This window comes from Clarias gariepinus, chromosome 1 (assembly GCF_024256425.1).
Source record: "Clarias gariepinus isolate MV-2021 ecotype Netherlands chromosome 1, CGAR_prim_01v2, whole genome shotgun sequence".
Classification (NCBI taxonomy): Eukaryota; Metazoa; Chordata; class Actinopteri; order Siluriformes; family Clariidae; genus Clarias; species Clarias gariepinus.
This window is the reverse complement of record NC_071100.1, coordinates 35,048,562-35,069,417: the sequence shown is the minus strand read 5'-3', so window position 1 is coordinate 35,069,417 and position 20,856 is coordinate 35,048,562. Positions and strand designations below refer to the sequence as shown.

Below are 20,856 nucleotides of genomic sequence, written 5' to 3'. Positions count from 1 at the left end.
GGCGGGAATTGATTCCAGACTCTGAAGGTTCAAGACGGCAGTGCTAATATTATTATTATTAGGGCCCAAGCACTATAGGTAAAAACACACCCGATGGATTTTGATATACTCCTCCTAGGAAATTTATACGATCGTCACCAAACTGGGCCGGTGTGATCTAAAGACATTGAGGAAACCAAATTTCTGAGGGAACTCTCAAACAGGTCAGCCGTGATAATGTCTTAAACTTACACTGAAAAATTATTAATAACTTTCTGTGTGGCATTATATTGAGTGACATTATATTAAGTGACACGTTCAGTGACATCATGCTTACTTTCCAGCATCTGCGGAACACATCGTACGCATCACAAATGTTAACACTTACACACACACACACAGACACACTCACACACACACACACTCATACATCACATCAATGCACACATACATATACACATACATTACAAATGTTAACACTCACATGCACACACCTCAGTCACAACGCACACACACGCACAAACACGCACAAACACACTTATATCACATTGTTAAAACTCACACACTCACACAGGCGCACACACGAACGAATACACAAACACACTCATACTCATGTATATCACACATCACAAATTTTAACACTCACACACTTACATCTCTGTCTCACATGCCCGCACTCAGAAACACACACACACCCACACTAACAAGTCACATACACACACACATCACACACACACCCACACTAACAAGTCACATACACACACGCATCACAAATGTTAACACAGACTTACAAACTACACACACAATCATGCACAAACATTGACTCCCCCCACACACACAAACACACGCACACACCTCTCTCTCTCACTTTCACACACACTAACAGTCACACATACATACACCAACGCACTCAACAAATATTTAGGGCCCAAACTGACATTAGCCATGTATTGTGTGTGATGTGTTCAAGTTGTGTGGTGCAATCGAGGTCTTAAAACACTCAGATAACTCAGATATTATTATTATTAGTATTATTGTTATTATTCTCTTTGAAAAATGGCCTTGTCTGCCCTATATATGGGAAATAGCATGTAACGTTTACCCTCCCTTGGCCCTGCACATCGTTGCTTACAACTACAGTATATTCATTACTATTATTCTCTTTATATATGACCGAGGCTGGCTGCAAAATGCCCTTGTCTGCTCTATATAGGGGAAATAACATGTAAGTTTTACCTTTGTACATCCATATGTAGGTTGTACTACTGTTACCATTTTGTAAACCTTGGTGTTTCAGGCAGTCAGTACAGTATCTCATGCATGAGTGATTTAGACACTTTTTAGGGTGCTAAAGCATTTAGTTATAAAAGCATTTTAAAAAGCCAACAAACTAGGTCATGCACAATGAACCACAATCAAAAATTAATCTATATCTCAATTGATGCTCAGATAAAGATTTTACCCTGAGGTGAATTTAATATAGGCTATTGTACATATTAATAATGAATTAATTTAAATTATAATGACAATAATCAAGACCCAGACCACTTTATCTTTGCATTTTATGAAATGTTTATATTTTATGTGTGCAACATTAGTAGCAAAGTTTCTTTTATTCCTTCCCCTCTTCTTCTTGTTTTTTTCACAGCATCTTCAAGCTTTCCTGAAAAAGACATGCATGTGGTTTGAGTCTATACAGCATCTGTATGTCTTTCACAGTTACATTTTATATGTATAGATGCAAAGTACGTCTGTGTGTCACATAATTAATTATCTGCACATGTACAGTTTTCAAAAAAGCCACTATTTCCTATGCTTTTTTTTTTTTTATAAACATATATAGGGTGCAGGATTAAGAAGTGTAGAGTGACATATACACGGTATATTTAACTAAATTGAAGTTTATTTTAAACAACTTTATATGGTTATTTTTGGTTGATTCTATGATCAATTAATAATAATAATAATAATAATAATAATAATAATAATAATGGTAATAATAATAATAATAATAATAATAATAATAATGGTAATAATAATAATAATAATAATAATAATAATAATAATAATAATATGCTAATTTTGTGAGTTCTAAATTTAAGCAACATTTTTGTGCATAAACGAGTGTGTCACTCACATGATGTCTGGCTATCGTCATCTACAAAAGTGGGTTCCAGCATGTACATGGTCAGGTGCTTTCTAGTTGGTGGATACGTGGCTGCCTCCTATAAACATATATTATTTTTATTATTATTATGTATAATATATTATTATCTGATTTGTTTCCAAGTTGTCTCTATTTCATGTGGCACTTTACGTACAGACTCCGTAAGGGGGAGAGACTAAGACTGCAGCTGCTGGAATTGGGACCTCAAATAACATAATAAGCCAGGGACCCCAAACTGCATGTATGCCATCCACTGCATTTGCTGTTGGGCAAGGTAAGCCTGGCACTCTTTACTCTGAGCAACAGCCACATACAATGGCTTCTTGCCCCACATCCTGCCATTCATCTCGTTTATAGCATTAATGGCATCTTTTGAGGAGGAGAAGTGCACAAAGCCAAACATTCTGGAGTGGCCATTCCTCATCATCACCTGTGGGAGAGAACAAGGAAACACATTATGATAAATATGCAAATATGACTAACAAGTACTGAGTAAACATCCATCCATTTATATTGGAAAATGGATAAAATGTAAGTATTCTAATTGATAGTGACCTTTGCATTTATGATGTGTCCAAAACGCGAAAACTCTTTGCGTAGACATTCATCATCCACACTAGCTTCCAGGTTTTTCACGAATAGGTTCAGACTCTACAGCAGAGAAAGCAAAGTTATCATTCAATGTGTTCGTGTGTGTGGATATGTGTGTGTGTATGTGTGTGTGTGTGTTTTACCTGCCCATACTTGCGTTTGAGTTCAGCCTGTCTCTGTTCTTTACGCTGTGCTCGATTCACATATATCCTTCTGCCATTTACCTCCTTCCCGTTCATTTCATCCACAGCCTGAGCAGGCACACAGACACAAACACAAACACATAAAACTTAACCAAAGTTTATTCTGCCTTAAAGAAACTTGTCTGGGCCTCCGAGTGGCGCAGTGGTAAAACGCTCGCCCTATCATCCGGAGATCGCTGGTTCGAACCCCGGGTGATGCTGTTTTCCTCTCACAGCCGGAGGCACAGAGAGAGCTGATTGGCCGAGCTCTCTCAGGGGGGCGGGATGAGAGGTATTTGTGCTCCCACATTAATCACGGCTCTACAGCCAATCAGGGGCGTCTGTGAGCTCGCGCACGCGGAAGGGGCGGCTAGCGCTTTCCTCCGAGTGTGTTACTCCGCCCCTAATGGTGCGTGAGCGAGCAGTTCGAAAAGATGCGGTCGGCTCGCGTCACGTGGTTCGGAGGAAACACGGGATAGCTTTCGCCCTCCCGACTGAGTGGTAGTAGAAGCCTTAATGTGGGAGCCTTCTAGTGACAGGGAGAAATTGGCCACGACTAGATTGGGGAGAAAATCGGGGGAAAAAGAATTGGACAGGACTAAATTTATAAAAAAAAAAAAAAGAAACTTGTCAAACAGTACAACTAGGACATTTGCCTTCATAATAACCTACAGAAGGCTCACCTTCTGTGCGTCTTCAGGCCTCTCATATCTTACGAAGCCAAATCGTTTAGACTTCCCTTGCTCGTTGGTCATGACGCGAGCACTCGCCACAGGACCTGCAACACACATACACATACATCAACAATTGTAAAGCTTCATCCGAATTCTAGAATATATTCTACCAAGACTTGCTTATAGTTTTTTTATTACTATTTTAAATGCATAACTCATTGTGCTGTTGGCACTGCATGTTCCCCACGTGCTTGGTGGGTTTCCTCCTGGTACTCCGGTTTCCTCCCAATGACCAAAGGCATGAAGATTAAGTTAATTAGTGTTCCCAAATTGCCCATAGTATGTGAGTGAGTGTGTAAATGAGTGTGTGCCCTGCAATGGACTGACACCCTAACCAGGTTGTACCCCGCCTCATGCCCTAACTATCCTGGGATAGGCTCCAGGCCCCCCGCAACCCTAAATACAGTATAAAGCAGTATAGATGAGTGAGTGAGTGAGCTTCCTTACCGAACTTGCTAAAGATCTCTGTCAGCTTCTTTGTGTCAATGTCCTGATTAAAGTATTTGATAAAGATGTTAGTGAAGATTTGGGGGCAATGAGCACTCTCAGCCTGGCGCTCCTTAAAAGACTTAAAGTGTTCAATAGTTCTGTACAACACAACACAGAAACTAAGACTTAGAGCTCTCATTAACACTATTGGTAAGGTGTTGGTTAGTATGTCTAAAATTACAACTTAAATTCAAATACTATATATTATCAAACATACCCTATACATTATATGATAGGGATTTTAAAAAAAATCTGATTTAATTATTTAAACTAAAAAAAAAAAAAGAAGAAGCCTGACATTCTAACACAGACAGGTAAACATTAATCATTTACACCCAGGAAGGGCATCCTGTGCTGAAGTTGTGTGTGAGTTGGATGGTCTGCTGTGGTGACTCCTTGATGTGAGCAGCCGAAAGACCAGAAACAACACATGACTTACACTAGGCGACCGTTCAAGAGTGTGCCATTCAGTGCCTTGATCGCCATCTCTGCGGCATCAACAGACTCATAATGGATATAGGCATATCTCTTGTGCCCTTTCTTATAGCCTACGATCTTCAGACGAGACAGATCATGTCAACAAAGAATTTATGTCAAACATTATTCAAACAATATTCTGATTCAGACAGTTCATGCAATAAACCTTGCACGACAGGATCTTGCCAAAGGTGGAGAAGAGGCCGTGAAGTTCCAGGCTGTTGATCGACTTGTCCAAATTATTGATGAAGATATTTCCTGTTCCGGCGTTTCTCAGTGAACTGTCCATCTGAAACCACATTATTCGCATGGGCTGTCCCATAAGGAGGTCATAATTGAGCAATTCGAAGGCTCTCTCAGCTGAGGGAAGAAAGTAAATTCATTTCAGTAAGATCCCTAAGTGTCAATTTCACTACACAGCAAAATTCCCAGTGTTGAATGAAGACAGTAGAGTGTTTAAATGAACTCTGAATGTGTTAAAGCAACACTGGAGATTTTACTGTGTATGTATCTACTGTCACATGTAGAATTATTGGCACCCTTCGTATAGACGGGGAAAGAAGGTTCATTTATCTCATGTAAAATACTGAAAGTGTTAACATTTATTATTTATAAAAAACATGTAATAATGATATGGGTTTAAATAAAAGTGCGAGTCAATGAGTGCAAAATGTGCAGACATGGTGTGTGTTACCGTCGGCACGCTGGTAAAAGTTGACATAGGCGTATCCTCGTGAGAAGCCCGTCGCTTTATCTCTGTAGAGCTTGATGGAGTGAACTCCTCCTACAGGGACGAATTTCTCCATCAGCACTGGCTCTGTCACATCGGGGTGCAGATCTCCCACATAAAGTGTGGTCAACGTCGTGTTCAGTTTATCCTTATTCATTTTCATTTCCGATTCCGAAAGAAAAGGAAAACTAATAATCGCTGATACTCTCTGATAAACGCTTTTTTATCTCTGTGTAAAAATAATATAGTGACTGTTTATGACGTTAGTTATTGTCTATCGTGTTCAGTTGTGACGTCATCACATTCCATAACCTGGTATTGACACATGGCCTGTTAAGGCTAACCAAATGGGCACACGAATCTCAAGCTGCTCAATAAATTAAGCAAAACAAGACTTACATATAAAAAGAAACATACTAAGTGTTAACATTAGGCTTATATTTTAATCCTGTCCGGACATTAATACTGGCAAAGGTGCAACAGATGATGATGATGATGATGATATTATTTCCTTTGAATATGACCAATGTTGACTGCAAAATACCCTTGTCTGCCCCATACAATGGAAATAACATAAGTGCCATTGTCTATATTAATTCATTGTTTATATTCTATTACCCTGTGTCGTGCACATGATACTTGTGCCGGGGAAATTCAGTTTCCCCAATATTTCCTCAGTCGCGCGTACTGTGTGCGCGTGCGCTGATAAAAAAAAATATGACGTCACTCACTACTTAACGCTGTGCGCGCGAACGAGTATTTTCACCGTTTCTCTTTTGTTTTAATGTTTTTACGAACTTATTGAAATAAACATACAATCTGTGCTACATACCCGGATGTCTTTGTCTGTATTTTTGAGACATAACAGATATAAGATTATATGTTTTTAAATCGCTGCTAATGGATCTTTTGCCCGGTAAACACAGACAACGCGACTATTTTTGTTAGTTAAAATTTTCTGCCCAATGTATTATCTTTGTGCAGGTTCACATGCTTCCACATGAAGGGGGAAGCATAAGGGATTAATGTTTTTATATATATATTCTGCTCACTGTATTATCTTTGCTACAAGTACTGTACACGTGTATGACTATTGTCGCAATTACTGTAGCCTTCTCCATCAGCTCAAATCAGTCTCCATAGGTCAGACTTGTTTATTTGATGCATCGATCAGATTGGGATCTGATTAGTATTGGCGCCATGCATGATGGGCCTGGAGTTAACTGGATGCTTTGGTTCCTCTCTATTATGGCAAGCATTTGCTTTTCTGTGGTATCAGACCTGATGGGGCATTTCTGTGGGATCAGACCTTGAAGTCAACCTCTGATGGACTTGCCTTTGGTCCCCACTGTGCCCATGATCTTCTCACCAGTTTGCTGGTGTATAGTCAGTGATCAATGTTGTTCAGTTTACCTTCAAGAAGATTACAGTGGTAATGTTATGGCTAATCGAAGTAGATGCAGTGGATTAAAATTAGAATAAAAATTGAATATTGATTTAATAAAGACTGTTTTGATCTACTTATGCACAAGAGATGGACTTGAAAAGAAACATGACTGTAGTAATTTATTTGAAGATTAGCGTCCAAAAACGTTCATCAAAGTTGGTATTTTCTTCAAAGTAGGGTTCTAGAAGAAACAAATTCCCATTTTTGTCTGTCGCAAGCCAGTTTCTATTGCATTTAATAAGCATATTTTCATTAGGGCATTATATACAAATGTTTGCCATGTTATGTACAGTACAAGCTCAAAAAGATACAAAATTTTATACATTATAATATGTACATTCAATGAATATACATTCTGTACAACAGACATTCATAACGACCTCGTCTGCCACACTTTCATTCAGTGATACACGCTTGCACAATACAGTGTGTAAATTCACAAAGGTTTTGGCTAAATTTGACCACATCATTCTCTTACCCTATCTCTCATGCATTCCCTATCTCATTCAGGTGCATTTAGTTTTAAAGAGCTGTAGCACACGACGGCTGTGATTGGCTCTCCATGGCTTCACTAAACTCTTCATGTTGACCAGAAGTCGACCTTTCCTCAAATCGTGGTGCCCAACAACTAGATATTCTTTCCCTAGAGATGACAGATATACAGTAGACTATTTTTAATTGGTTAATTATTTAATTAACAAAGCAGAACATGCATATTCAAATGATCACAATCGATTTTCTCTGTTGTAATGTGTGTGTATGCTGTTATACTTACTAGGATACAGTACAGGGCAAGTACAGCCTCGGGTTGTCCAGGACTCTGGATACAAAGTGACAGTTCCTTCCATGAGCCTGTGGGGGGAGCTGCTCCACAGCACCTTCAGAACTTTAGCATCCACCTCAGCATGAGAGCCCTTATCATGTGCTGCCAGCACTTTTACCTTTAGAGCTGCACCCAAACACACAATATGCTGGTAGTACACTAAATGAACCCTATTTTCCTTCACATACACACAGACAGGATACATTGCAGAAATGTGTGACTTTAAGTTACTACTATCCAACATTTGCCTTCATTTCTAAACTACTAAATGCTTACAACACTGTACATACAGTATGTTCAAAACTGCTTTATCTGAATGATGTAATCCGCAGAAACACAAGGACAGTCTTGAAATATCCTCAGGCCTACACATACACATTATGTGTGTGTCTGTTTATGTTTATGTCTCAAAGAGCTGATACTTACCATAGGAATATTTCATAGTGCAGAAAACTTTACTGTTCTTAAGGGAATGCTGTTTGCAGACACATTTCTCTGCACAAGAAAAAAAAAACTGTTATTGAATTGCCTGTCAGTTTATTTCTGTTGTCAAGGCAATATAAAAAACATACATGACATTTAAGTGGAACATATCTTATTCAAGCCAAAAGAGTGAACTTTAGATACACAGCAAAGCACTGTTAACAGACTTCTACCTTGAAAGTTCAGAGCAGAAAAAAGTTCCTCCACTCGAAATATGCTGTTGTTGTGATCAGGATCGGACCTACACACACATTTTGTACATCTTTATTAGGTTATAGAACACTCTGTATTCTACGGGATTCTAATAAATACACAAACATAAATATACAAACACACAGACTAACCCCATCATGCAGTCTCCAGTGTATGGATCACAGTCACCTGCACAGTGACAAGGTCTGCAGCCGTATTCGGTGAAACCCCAGTATCCCAGCATACACTTGTCACAAAGCGGGCTGGCCACACCAGGCTTGCAGATACAGTCCCCGTTAGCAGGATTACAACTCTCAGTTCCGACACGATCGCACAAACAAGCTGTGGTTGTATAAACAAGAGACAAATATATTCATATGCATGCCTTTACGCAATTTATATTAAAGCATGAGTTAGTTTTTTTGGAAAGATTATCACTGCGATTTAATTCTCAGAAGTCATGGTAAAGATAATGTAATATCTAGAGGCAGATTTGCCAGTAAAAGCAGTGATTTACCTACTAGCACTTTACTAAGAGATAAAATCTGATTTATGTTTCACCACATATCTAATTTTCAATGCAGCATAGACCGTTTATAATCCGTCTCCCTAAACTGGAATGATCTGCAAAGTTGTAGAATCGTATCCATTGTTTGTGATTCACGTAACAGCAGTATGTAAGGAAAACAAGAGATAATCAAGTACATATCCTTTTAGAAAACAAAGAACCAGTTTGATTAGGAATTTAATCAAACTGGATCTTTGTGATCTACAAATTCAACAGCACATTACAGTGCGTGTTGGACAGTTGCTTTTATACTATATAATCTTGTCCTCATACAACCTAAAATCTTTTACAAGTAGCATTTAAATACAGTGAAACCTTATTACGAGCGTAATTTGTTCCGGAAGTGGGCTTGTTTTCCAAAACACTAAAATAAATCAAAGCAAATTTTCCCATAGGAAATAATGGAAACTCAAATTATTCGTTCCACGGACCAAAAAAATAAATACATAAAAATAATTAATACAAAATATAAAGTAAAAATAAAACAAATTAACCTGCACTTTAAAGTAAAAAGAAAGTAAAAAATAAACCCAGACAGATTCCGTTTATGCGTGTGTGTGTGTGTGTGTGTGAAGTAAGAGGAGGAATCAGCCTCCCCCTTCTCATCTTATACAACAAACCTTTCTCGTCTCTCATTTAATTTCACACAAACAGACACACACATTAATGGAAAGACTGTTTTAACAGAAAAATTAGCAAGGAACATCGCTAATGACACTCGCGCGAGCGCATACTAACGAGATCACTGCTGTAAAGTAAAACAAAAAAATCCATTGGCTCAGTTGTAATCACGTGACGCTCACAACTGAGCAGTGTTACTATTTGTCTAAAACTCCCTTTTTACAACAGTACTCGGAGAATAAATGGAACTTGTCCAATATGAATAATTTTAGTTAAATATTGACTTGACATTTTACTAGTCGCCACTGTATTTTGATTGTGCAGAACACTACACAGTCCTGAAAGTAAAAACTATGCACTTCTCCAGGCGTTTTACTAGTGCTTGGATACCATTAAGGTAGAAAGTTTTCCCAGTACGCCAGAAACTGCCTCCCAGGAACTACTTTAATGGCACAATCATGTGGATCTGGCTTGGGGTGAGGTCAGGACTGTACAGAGAATGTAGCAATAACTCCAAAGAGAGTACCTGTAAAGAGCAAGTGGTGTTTGTGAATGTGTGTACAGTTCCCACAGACAGATGTGTCTCTTCCGCAAGTTAGTGAAATGAGTTATCTGTCGATTTTCAAGGATTGGGCGTTCCACTTGCTGAATGTTCATGGGAACGACTGCAGTGGTTTCCGAGTTCGTCATTCACGGACATTCAGCCTTACCGTGCTTGAAGTCTTCTGTAAATGTTAGTTTTAAGCCTTCATTCAAAAGAAAGTTCGACTTGAACATACCTCATATTTGCCATTGCCCAATTTACTGTTTAATAATTTTTTTACCCTTTTCTTTTAAATAAAAAAAAATTCTGTACTTCAGTCCGATGGGTGAGGAATCTGTCTTTTTGATCAAAAATGTCCAAAAAAGTTTTCCAAATGTTGTGTTTATTTAAAGGTTGTTTTATTTTTTTTGACCGAGTTTTGTAGACTGAGTTTATAGTTCATGAAAAAGTTCATTGTGACAGGAAGATTGGCTGTCTATGTGTGTTTTGCGTGTATGTGTGTGTGTGTTTAAAAGGCTGCTACATGAACACACCTAAAAAACTTGATACTGATGCCTTGGCTATGAGGTGAGGTATCAACAGTTTCAGTGTATGTGATGATTAATCTGTCTGCTGTGCGCACATACACACAAACATGCACGCTCACTCATACACACACACATGCACGCACACACACACACACACAGATTAACAGCTAAAACGCCACAGAGTTCTTGTTGTCCTGCATGTCTCAGCTCGTTATGAGAGCCATCAGCATTCCGTGCTCTATGCCAAACAGCCCCTGTGTGTTTGCTCGTGTGTCTGTGCGCGCAGGCACTTGTGTGAATTAATGTATTTTCAAAAGTACAGAGTTCCTGAACTCTGACATGCTCCTGGCTGAGATTCATGAATAAACATTTGAATGTCAAGTGTGCTCACACATACACACACAGCGTGAGAAAGGAAGGGGAGATCAAATATAGAGAAGGAAAAAGTCAGTTTTCCCTCATACTTTTTAGTTGGCTTCTTACAATCCGAGATCAACGCCCTCAAGCATCACATGAATGTATTTATTACCCAAAAGAAGCCTTTCTATAAAGTTCTCCACACCCTGACAGCCATTGTGTCATAAATCACATTTAAGTCAACAACTTATGAACATACAGTATATGTGCATGCGTGTGTTAAGGTGAGGTGTTGTCTTACGTGTACAGGAGTTGGCAGCAGTCAACGGTCTTTCGGGATGTCTGTAAAAGCCAATTTTGCACTGATGACAGTGACGACCTGTTGTATTGTGCAGGCAGTGACAGACACCTCCACTTCTCTGACCAGAACGCAGCCATACACTTATGTCAAAGTGGCAGCTCTCTGCATGTCCATTACACTTGCACTCTTAAAAGACACACACTGACATTAACCACTGCTGAAGAGAGGACAGAAATCCAGGCAGACAGACAGACAGAAATAAAGAAAGAATACTCACTAACACACTGGTGAGCTTCTCCAGTTAGACCACTTGCTGCCCTCCATGGTCGGTCATTATAGAGACGATCACATCTCTCACAGTGATCACCTGCAGTGTGATGCCGACACACACACTTGCCATGCACCTGAGGACAGACGTAGAGTCAAACAGCCAAATCGGTTTAGAAGCAGCCTGTCTATTTTTGGAGTAGAGACCATGTCTCTGACATTTGAATAATCATCTTGATATGGAGCAAACAACCAAGTACAGTATGTGTTTTAATTTTGTTTTTTGTTTTTTTTCCATCATTTCTAAAAACGTTCTCCTAATTCAGCCATTGTTGATTACCGTCCCATTATCGGGTAACAAATCTGTGAGGGTGAGAAGTTTACCACAGTGAAAAAAATGTGAGAACTGAATAAATGCATGTACAAAAACAGACTACGCACTACTTTCATGGCCAAATACGCGCTCTTATCTACTTTTCCACCTGAGACAGTGTTATGTCTACATATGCAGTATACCTACATCAATATTTCATTAAGCTCTCTTTTTTTTTTTATTTCCACTGCCATGTTACCAATGTTGATGAATGACTCATCTCATGGACTGAAGGTTGACAATCTTTAAAAAATCTTTAGCCTTGGAGCACAATAGCGTTTTCAGAAGATAGTCATTAAACTGGGACAAGACTGAAATCACTTCATTAAAGCCGTGGTAGTCGGACGACGAGAAACGGCACACCCCTCACCTCCCTGTCCGCCAGCATGGTGTTGAAAGAACAGCTCTGTTTCAGCACCAGTGTTGTAGGAAAGCCTGGAGCACGTGGCTGCATGTCAACTCACCCTTATGCAGAAGTCAGAAGAGTATAAAAGGGTACCAGATTCTTCCCTTCATCTCATGCTGCTTCTTTTTCTGCTCACAGACAGTAAAGAACAAAACTCCCGTTTTACTGACACAGATTGTCCACACTGCCGTCTTTCTCCAAAACTGCTGCTACACTCCTCTACCGCTTACCACAGCTGCCTGAAGAAGCCACTTGGTTCCAGCATCTCAATCGGCCTCACCTTGGTCTACAGCTCACTCCCATGTCCATTTACCTCTCAGCACTTTTCCATTGTGCTGAATAAAAAAAAAAATAAATAAATAATAAAAAAAAAGATATTCTGATCCCAAAATGGGCCCTGTTCTTGTGTTTTTGCCCAAGTTAAAAAAGCTCAACAAAAACTTAAGGAAGAAAAATATTTTATGAACACAAGATAAATCACCCCAATGATCTACAAGAAAAAATTTAAATTTGTGCCCAAGGGACAATGGCAGCACAATGGCATAGTGGTTAGCACAGTGGTGTCACACCTCCAGGGTCAAGGTTATAATTCCTGTCTCGGGTCTGTGTGTGTGGAGTTCCGCAGTGGTTGGTGTGTTGCAACCGCCAAAACTGCCCATATTGTGTGAGTGAGTGTGTGCAATTGTGCCCTGCAATAGATTAACAACCTGTGCATTGTGTACCCCACTTAATAACCCGAGTCACCCCTGGGATTGTCTCCAGGTTCCCCAAGACCATGCACAGGACAAATGGTATAGAGAATACACTGTAAGTGAGAGTGAGTGGAAGAGGTAGGTCAAATCAACTATGGCGCAGAATTTTCATAATCTTAATTTTTTTAAATAAATGTTCCAGATGAAGCTAATGGCACTACTGAGGTACCGTGGAAGTAACACAAACAATGCCATGATTTGCTCACCCCATCAACTTGATGCCCACTGCGTTATGTTGCTTTATGCCATTGTCTTGTCTATCCATTATCAATGGGAGCGAGACTGGTATCTCCACTGCCCTTTTCCCAAACAGATGCAAGCAAAAACACACAGACCAAAACAAAACACTGAAGAAAACAGAAGGAATGAGAGTAGCTGGACAGGATTCAAATAACTTTCATGCATACATCGTTATTATAAGGCAAAAACACTACTTGCTCTGCTAATAAAAACATTCCTGTCAAGGAAATGCTGATAATCAGGCAGTATATGCATCTACACTTGCACATCTTCAACGAGAGTGAATGTAGTCCTTTGTTTGGGTTGGACTAGAGTGTGCGTGTGTGCGTTTGGTCTGCATTGTTAAAGATCAAAGTCTGACCCTCCCTGAGTACAGTGTTTATGCCACTATTTGTTGTTACTGTCTGATTACAAAAGGCAAACAATAAAAAAGTGGATTGGGGAAAGTGGCATGCAATGAGGCCCTTTTCCCAATGTTTTTCTTAAGTATCACTCCCATTGTTCCTTCCCTTCTTCTGGTCAGACTTTCCTATCTCTTTTCAGATCTCTGACCTGCTAGCTTTTTTAGAAATAGTAAAAGGAAAAGTGCATGACAAGCAAAGAGGGGAAAAAGAAGAATATACAAAGCGTAAGCAAGCAGCCACTTATACTGTATAACCATGAGAAATGAGTGTCGGTATAGCAAATACACCCGCTCATTATTAGCAGGTTAATCATTGCTGAGCAGACACTTACACTTTACTTACACAATGCTCAATTGTATTTGGCATTTCGGAACCGTGTCCTGAAATTGGCTTACCTTGCCAATTGCGAGAGTAAAAGATCAACGCATGCTCGTTTAAAAGAAGAACTGAATGCATTCAGTTAAAACTGAAAGTGAAAACAAGTACATCTAAATGTGTTTAAAGCTTGATTTGCAAAATATTAATTTGCTAAATGCCACTTATGAAATGCTCACATCTTTTACTCAGGTTTTTCTTTTTTTTTTCTTAGAACTAGGGATGTAATGGTATGCAAAAGCCATGTGACAGTACACAACTTAGTTTTAAAGACATGGTTTGATATGTTACCAATATAGTTAAGTGAAAAAAAAGACATGACATTTTATTAATTTTTGTATGTAACTTATAACCAAAGGCAAACTGGCCATAGTTTCCCATACACATAAGCAATGCACATACATTTCTTTATAAAAAAAAAAAAGAAAAAGAAAAAAAGCATATATTTAAGTACATAAATAAAAATAACAGTGCAAACAACGGTTCTTTTGAGATATTAATCGAATAATGTTGTATGAGGAGCGTTTAAGTCAAACCAGGACTTCGGATTGTGCAGATTAACAGAATACGGTTATTAGAATAAAAAAAAAATCCTTTTATTTTCCAATATAATCCCCTGCTACACTAATGCCATTAACAGAGCGTTTCATTAGTGCTTTGACACAATCAATGTAGAAAGTGTTCTTAGAGTCATGATCAGTCTACCTGCGTCACGTCTAAAACAATGCCCCAATTGGAACTCATTTAATGACACGAATATGTGGAAACGGTTTGGAGTGAGGTAAAAGCCAAATTTCTGTAATGTGAAAGTGGTGTTTGTGAAAGATTATATGTACAGTTCCCACAGACAGATCTTCTGCCAGTTTGCAGAAAGTTATCTATCCATTTTCAATGATTTAAGATTCAGAGATTTCCACTTGCTCAGTGTTCACAGGAACGATGGCGGTGAGCTCCAACCCACTTTGCCCGAGATTGTCATTCACGGATGTATGGTCTTCTTTAAAACCATCCACAAAGTTTATAGTGACTAAGAGTCTCATCGTCATACTCTGCTTGCAGGCTTCTGTAAATGTTTGACTTGAACGCCCCCTTGTTTTGGTAATCTAACTGTACCCTTATTTTGAACAAAGATAGAACATAGTATTTACTCCCAGTACACTATCAAAATAGCTCCACCTGGGTCTCTACTCACCACATAATGGCCATGACTGTGTGTGGCAGGGTAGCCACTGGCTGGCACACAATGCTCAGAATGGCCATAGCACAAGCAAGCTCCCTTCAAGATGAAGTCAGAGATGGCATAGGGGACACTAAGGAGGCGCGCGTTACTCTCTTTGAGCTGACATGGGCACAGCTGGGGCTGCAGCAGGCGCACTCGGAGGTTGGTAATGCCAAGTTGGGTGCGAGCCTTTGCACTGTAGGGTTCTAATACGCCCAAGGGGGAGAGAGCACGATATATAACCTGGAAACACACAGTTCACACAACTATGAAAAACTTGTAGCTGTTTAAATTGATCAGCTGTTGTAATAACCCTGAATACAGCTGGTAGTCATTTTTAGGGCTGCAACAACAAATCGATAAAAATCAATTACTAAAAGCGTTGGCAACGAATTTCATATTTGAATCACTGTGTCGCGCGACGCAGAGACATTTGATTATTTAAAAAAATAATAATTTAGTTGAGCGCGGAGCGGAGAGAACAAACTCAGTCTCGCGCACTGATGCTAGAGTTTGGTGCCTCATAGACAGGGCAGAGCAAAAAAAAAAAAAAACGAGCGGAGGTAGAGGAAAGATACAGTCGTGGCTAAAGTTTTGAGAATTACATAAATATTGGAAATTGGAAAAGTTGCTGCTTAAGTTTTTATAATAGCAATTTGCATATACTCAGATGAATTGCATAGTCCTTCTTTGCCATGAAAATTAACTTAATTCCCCAAAAACCTTTCTACTGCATTTCATTGCTGTCATTAAAGAACCTGCTGAGATCATTTTAGTAATAGTCTTGTTAACTCAGGTGGGAATGTTGATGAGCACAAGGCTGGAGATCATTATGACAGGCTGAATGGCAGAATGGTTAGAATGGCAGACTTGACATGTTAAAAGTAGGGTGATGCTTGATCATTGATCTTCCATTGTTAACCATGGTGACCTGCAAAGAAACGTGTGCAGCCATCATTGTGTTGCATAAAAATGGCTTCATAGGCAAGGATATTGTGGCTACCAAGTTGCACCTAAATCAACAATTTATAGGATCATCAAGAACTTCAAGAGAAAGAGGTTCAATTCTTGTTTAGAAGGCTTCAGGGCGTCCAAGAAAGTCCAGCAAGCGCCAGGATCGTCTCCTAAAAAGGATTCAGCTGCGGGATCGGAGTGCCACCAGTGCAGAGCTTGCTCAGGAATGGCAGCAGGCAGGTGTGAGCGCATCTGCACGCACAGTGAGGCGAAGACTTTTGGAAGATGAGGCCAGGGGTAGCTCAGTGGTTAAGGCATTGGACTACGGTTCGGAAGATCCCAGGTTCAAACCCCACAACCACCAAGTGGCCACTGTTGGGCCCTTGAGCGCGGCCCTCAACTGCTTAGATATGTAATGAGATAAAAATGTAAGTCGCTCTGGATAAGAGCGTCTGCCAAATGCCTAAATGTAAATGTAAGATGGCCTGGTGTCAAGAAGGGCAGCAAAGAAGCCACTTCTCTCCGAAAAAAAAACATCAGGGACAGATTGATCTTCTGCAGAAAGTATGGTGAATGGACTGCTGAGGACTGGGGCAAAGTCATATTCTCAGATGAAGCCTCTTTCCGATTGTTTGAGGCATCTGGAAAAAAGCTTGTCTGAAGAAGGAAAGGTGAGCGCTACCATCAGTCCTGCGTCATGCCAACAGTAAAGCATCCTGAGACCATTCATGTGTGGGGTTGCTTCTCATCCGAGGGAGTGGGCTCACTTACAATTTTGCCCAAAAACACAGCAATGAATAAAGAATGGTACCAAAACACCCTCCAACAGCAAATTCTTCCAACAATCCAACAACAGTTTGGTGAAGAACAATCCATTTGGAGCACCGTGCCATAAGGCAAAAGTGATAACGAAGTGGCTCGGGGACCAAAACGTTAAAATTTTGGGTCCATGGACTGGAAACTCCCCAGATCTTAATCCCATTGAGAACTTGTGGTCAATCCTCTAGAGGCGGATGGACAAACAAAAACCCACTAATTCTGACAAACTCCAAGAAGTAATTATGAAAGAATGGGTTGCTATCAGTCAGGATTTGGCCCAGAAGTTGATTGAGAGCATGCCCAGTCGAATTGCAGGGGTCCTGAAAAAAAAGGGCCAACACTGCAAATACTCTATGCATAAATTTCATGTAATTGTCGATAAAAGCCTTTAAAACGTATAAACCGCTTGTAATTATATTTCAGTACATCACAGAAACAACTGAAACAAAGATTTAAAAGCAGTTTAGCAGCAAACTTTGTGAAAACTTATATTTGTGTCATTCCCAAAACATTTGGCCACGACTGTACATAGCGGAGGCTGCTGGGTCTTAGTGCGCGTCTCTTACTGGTATAATCAACATCTGTGGACGCGTGTACTGTTTACTATAACACTGTGGCCACGTGTGTGCGTAAAACATATTTTATTTTGTGTCTGTATGCGTGTGTGTATAGCGCGCATGTAAAGCAAAAGCAAGTCTCATTAGAGAGGTTAAAAATCGATGATCTCGGGGGCAGTGGTAAAGTGCTCGCCCTATCATCCGGAGATCGCTGGTTCGATCCCCGGGTGATGCTGTTACCTCTCACAGCCAGAGGTCTAGAGAGAGCTGATTGGCCAACCTCTCTCAGAGGGGAGGGATGAGAGGTACTTCGTGCTCCCACATTAATCACGGCTCTACAGCCAATCAGGGGCATCTGTGAGCTCGCGCACACGAAAGGAGCGGCTAGCCATTTCCTCAGTGTCTTACTCAGCCCCTAACGGTATGCGTTTGTGCACTTTATAAAGATTTAAGTTCTGTTTTTGAATAAAGGGTTGGAAATGAATGCTTTTCTTGTGTGTGTTTTTTTTTTTTATCCGAATCGATTATTGAGATAATCGTTAGTTGCAGCCCTAGTCATTTTATAACGTATGGCATTATTACTATAAATGCTATATAAAATAAGTGCTATACCCTCATCCCTATTAATCAGAGCAACATAAGCAAACCCTAGGAGTTCAGATATGTCTATGTGAAAAAGATTTTAATCAGCTGATGACCTGAATGTACTAAATAATGATGGCATCACATCAAGTAAGTTTCATATTTTTTAAGTGTTGTTCTGAGAACATGAGGAATCCTTTTTAATAACTAGCAAATAAGTCGATAATAATTTGTGCGAATACTCTCAGTTTTTACCACCCCTATTAATAGATCATTAGCATGATTTGCATGCACACTCAGCTCTTTAAAACACTGATTTATAATCCTTTTTTGATGACTTCTATGTGTATTATATGTCTTTATTGTACATTTGCACACACACACTCACCTCTCCACCTCTACAAGGTCTTGGTGATGAGTATTTCTCAGTACAGCCATGACCATCTTTCAGTCCAAACCAAGAGCTGCAGTTGTGGGCATACGAGTGCAGGGTGCTCCAGGTATGCCCAAAATCCCGTGAACACTCCACAGTCATTGCTGCAGGGCGTGGTGAATGGAAGATCACAATCAAGTGAGTAAAATAAAATTCCACCTCCAGGTCCAACTGCAATGTTTCAGTGATAGCGTCTCCGGCTGATTGCCACCATGTAGGTGGCTGTGTGAAGGACGAGTCGGTCATGGAGGTGGGTGGGTGACCATGAGGGTGACACACTTTACACTGTGGTATGCAGCTGCCATCTTCAAAGCTACATAAGTACTCTGGTGTAGGTGAGCCACACTGTGTGTCCGTGAGCACTGGGCGCCCGGCGGCCAGGTTGCCCATACGAGGATTACACACACGATTCTCACAGCCTAACAAATGCAAACAAAAAATGGCAACAAATGCAAAAAAATAGAACATCAATTTAGATAGATACAATTAGAGATTAAATTAGGGCAATTGTTTTGGTTTTCATGAAAGAAAGGTTAAAGGTGGTACTACAGTATAATTTGATTAAGAAACAAACAATCAGACAAAACATTTTACAGTGAAATATTTTTTTTTGCCTACTGTATGTACACCACCATAATGGGTTTGAAAGTGTAAACCTTTAGCTTTAATTCAAAGAGTTGTAAGAATACTGCATCAGCTATATAGAATTTAGAACCATCTTTCATTATCTCACAATTTTTACATGGTGGCTCAGTGGTTAGCACTACCGCCTTGCACCTCCAGAGTCCGGGTTCTATTCCTGCTTCTGGTTCTTTTTGCATGGAATTTGCATGTTCTCCCCTTGCTTGGTGTTTTTTTTCCCCTTCGTCCCACAGCCCAAAGACATGCACATCAGGCTAACTGGTTTTGCCAAATTGCCCCTAGTGTATGAATGTGTGTGTGAATGTTGACAGGAGGTCCTACCACGGTTGTAAAAAAAAAAAAATGGGAATAAATATAAAGAACAATTAATCTGCATGTCTTTGGACTGTGGAAACCCATCAAGCATAGGGAGAATATGCAAACATAGACATGATACAATAATCAAATTCTAACCACTAAGCCACCGTGCTTGATTACTTCATTTTAAATCCACAGTGGTAGTGTACAGATGCAAAACTGAAAAATTAAGTATAGGATAATGTTAATAAGAAGAATGAGCATTCACAATTTTAAAGTGCTTCATATCATTTGATTTAAAATGTCTAAAACGGATTGCTATATGTCTAATCAAGGTCTGCATTAGACTCTGCATCCCCTATGGTGTCTGGAGAAAGTGTAAGAGAGTGATTGGTGACATTTAAGTGTGGAAAATTTAGAACATTATTATTAATATTAGATAATGTCATTCTTACAACATCTTTAAAACCTAACACTCCTGGTGTTTTGGTCTTCCCACATGAAGGCAGTGTGTGTGTGTTCTTGTTTTGATGGCACCTGAAGTGCACTGACCTGAGCGCGCGGAGTGTGAAGCGCCGCACGCGAGCACGAGAAACAACGCCCACCTCTCCATCGATGCCGCGTCCAAACGTCTCAAAACAAAAGAAGAAAAAAAAAACGTCTTCAATGTCTTAAAAACGATTCGAATTATATCCGGTGTGAATTCTCTTATTCCCCCCCAAAAAAACAAGGCGAAGTAGCGCCAGCGTTTCTCAAGCGGCAAGTAGAAGCATGACCGCGTCAGCGTGGCTCGGCCAGGTGCGTGCGCGCGCGCCGCTGCCTCCGTGTTGAACAGAAAGCGCTCACCTGCGCAGCGGCGCCAGTCTCGCGCGACGCCGCCATCTGTTTCCCAGCACACTGAAGCCACACTGTTACCGTGCACGTGCCATGAGAGACTACAGCGACTGAAGCACGACACACGTTTTCCTCTTCATACGCATCTCATCTCATCTCGAACTCGTGCATCGGGATCTGCGAGCAGAAATATCATGAGTGACAGGAGCGTGAACTTTAGCTCCGCCCCCTCTTCCAACATTTTGACTGCGATTTAAAGGAGCATTCCCAGCACACTTGACTCTTGAGTCACACTTGAGTTTCATCCAAGCTATTAACAGTTCACACACGCTCAGAGACACACAAACATACCAGGAAGCAACACTCAGAGAGGGAGGTATGCATAGTAGGCGCCACAATACACCGTTTGTTTATCGCAATACTTCCCTTAAAACTCACTGATATTTTAGCCATTTTTATACAGTATTATAAATATACAGTATACACTCAC

General features: G+C 40.1%; 2 protein-coding genes across 3 annotated transcripts; both read right to left on the bottom strand.

Moving 5' to 3' along the window:
* Positions 1-2,118: 2,118 nt before the first annotated feature.
* On the bottom strand, positions 2,119-5,512 carry LOC128520990 (polyadenylate-binding protein 1-like). The gene is made up of 9 exons (XM_053495486.1): positions 5,314-5,512; positions 4,786-4,979; positions 4,582-4,697; positions 4,101-4,240; positions 3,603-3,697; positions 2,881-2,988; positions 2,702-2,797; positions 2,301-2,576; positions 2,119-2,204 (listed from the first exon to the last, which is right to left on the bottom strand). Exons 1-8 carry the CDS (start codon positions 5,510-5,512, stop codon positions 2,322-2,324), a joined length of 1,203 nt encoding a protein of 400 aa, XP_053351461.1. The 3' UTR covers positions 2,119-2,204; positions 2,301-2,321.
* A 1,363-nt stretch (positions 5,513-6,875) lies between these two features.
* Positions 6,876-20,535, bottom strand: ntn4 (netrin 4). 2 transcript variants are annotated; one of them, XM_053500636.1, is made up of 11 exons: positions 20,379-20,535; positions 20,085-20,164; positions 18,549-19,012; positions 15,222-15,491; positions 11,490-11,616; positions 11,213-11,398; positions 8,447-8,636; positions 8,276-8,343; positions 8,046-8,114; positions 7,572-7,745; positions 6,876-7,439 (listed from the first exon to the last, which is right to left on the bottom strand). In XM_053500636.1, exons 2-11 carry the CDS (start codon positions 20,143-20,145, stop codon positions 7,303-7,305), a joined length of 1,746 nt encoding a protein of 581 aa, XP_053356611.1. In that variant the 5' UTR covers positions 20,146-20,164; positions 20,379-20,535; the 3' UTR covers positions 6,876-7,302. The 2 variants fall into 2 exon arrangements, with proteins under 2 accessions (XP_053356611.1, XP_053356602.1); XM_053500627.1 differs by having other exon boundaries at positions 20,085-20,535.
* Between the last annotated feature and the right edge of the window lie 321 nt (positions 20,536-20,856).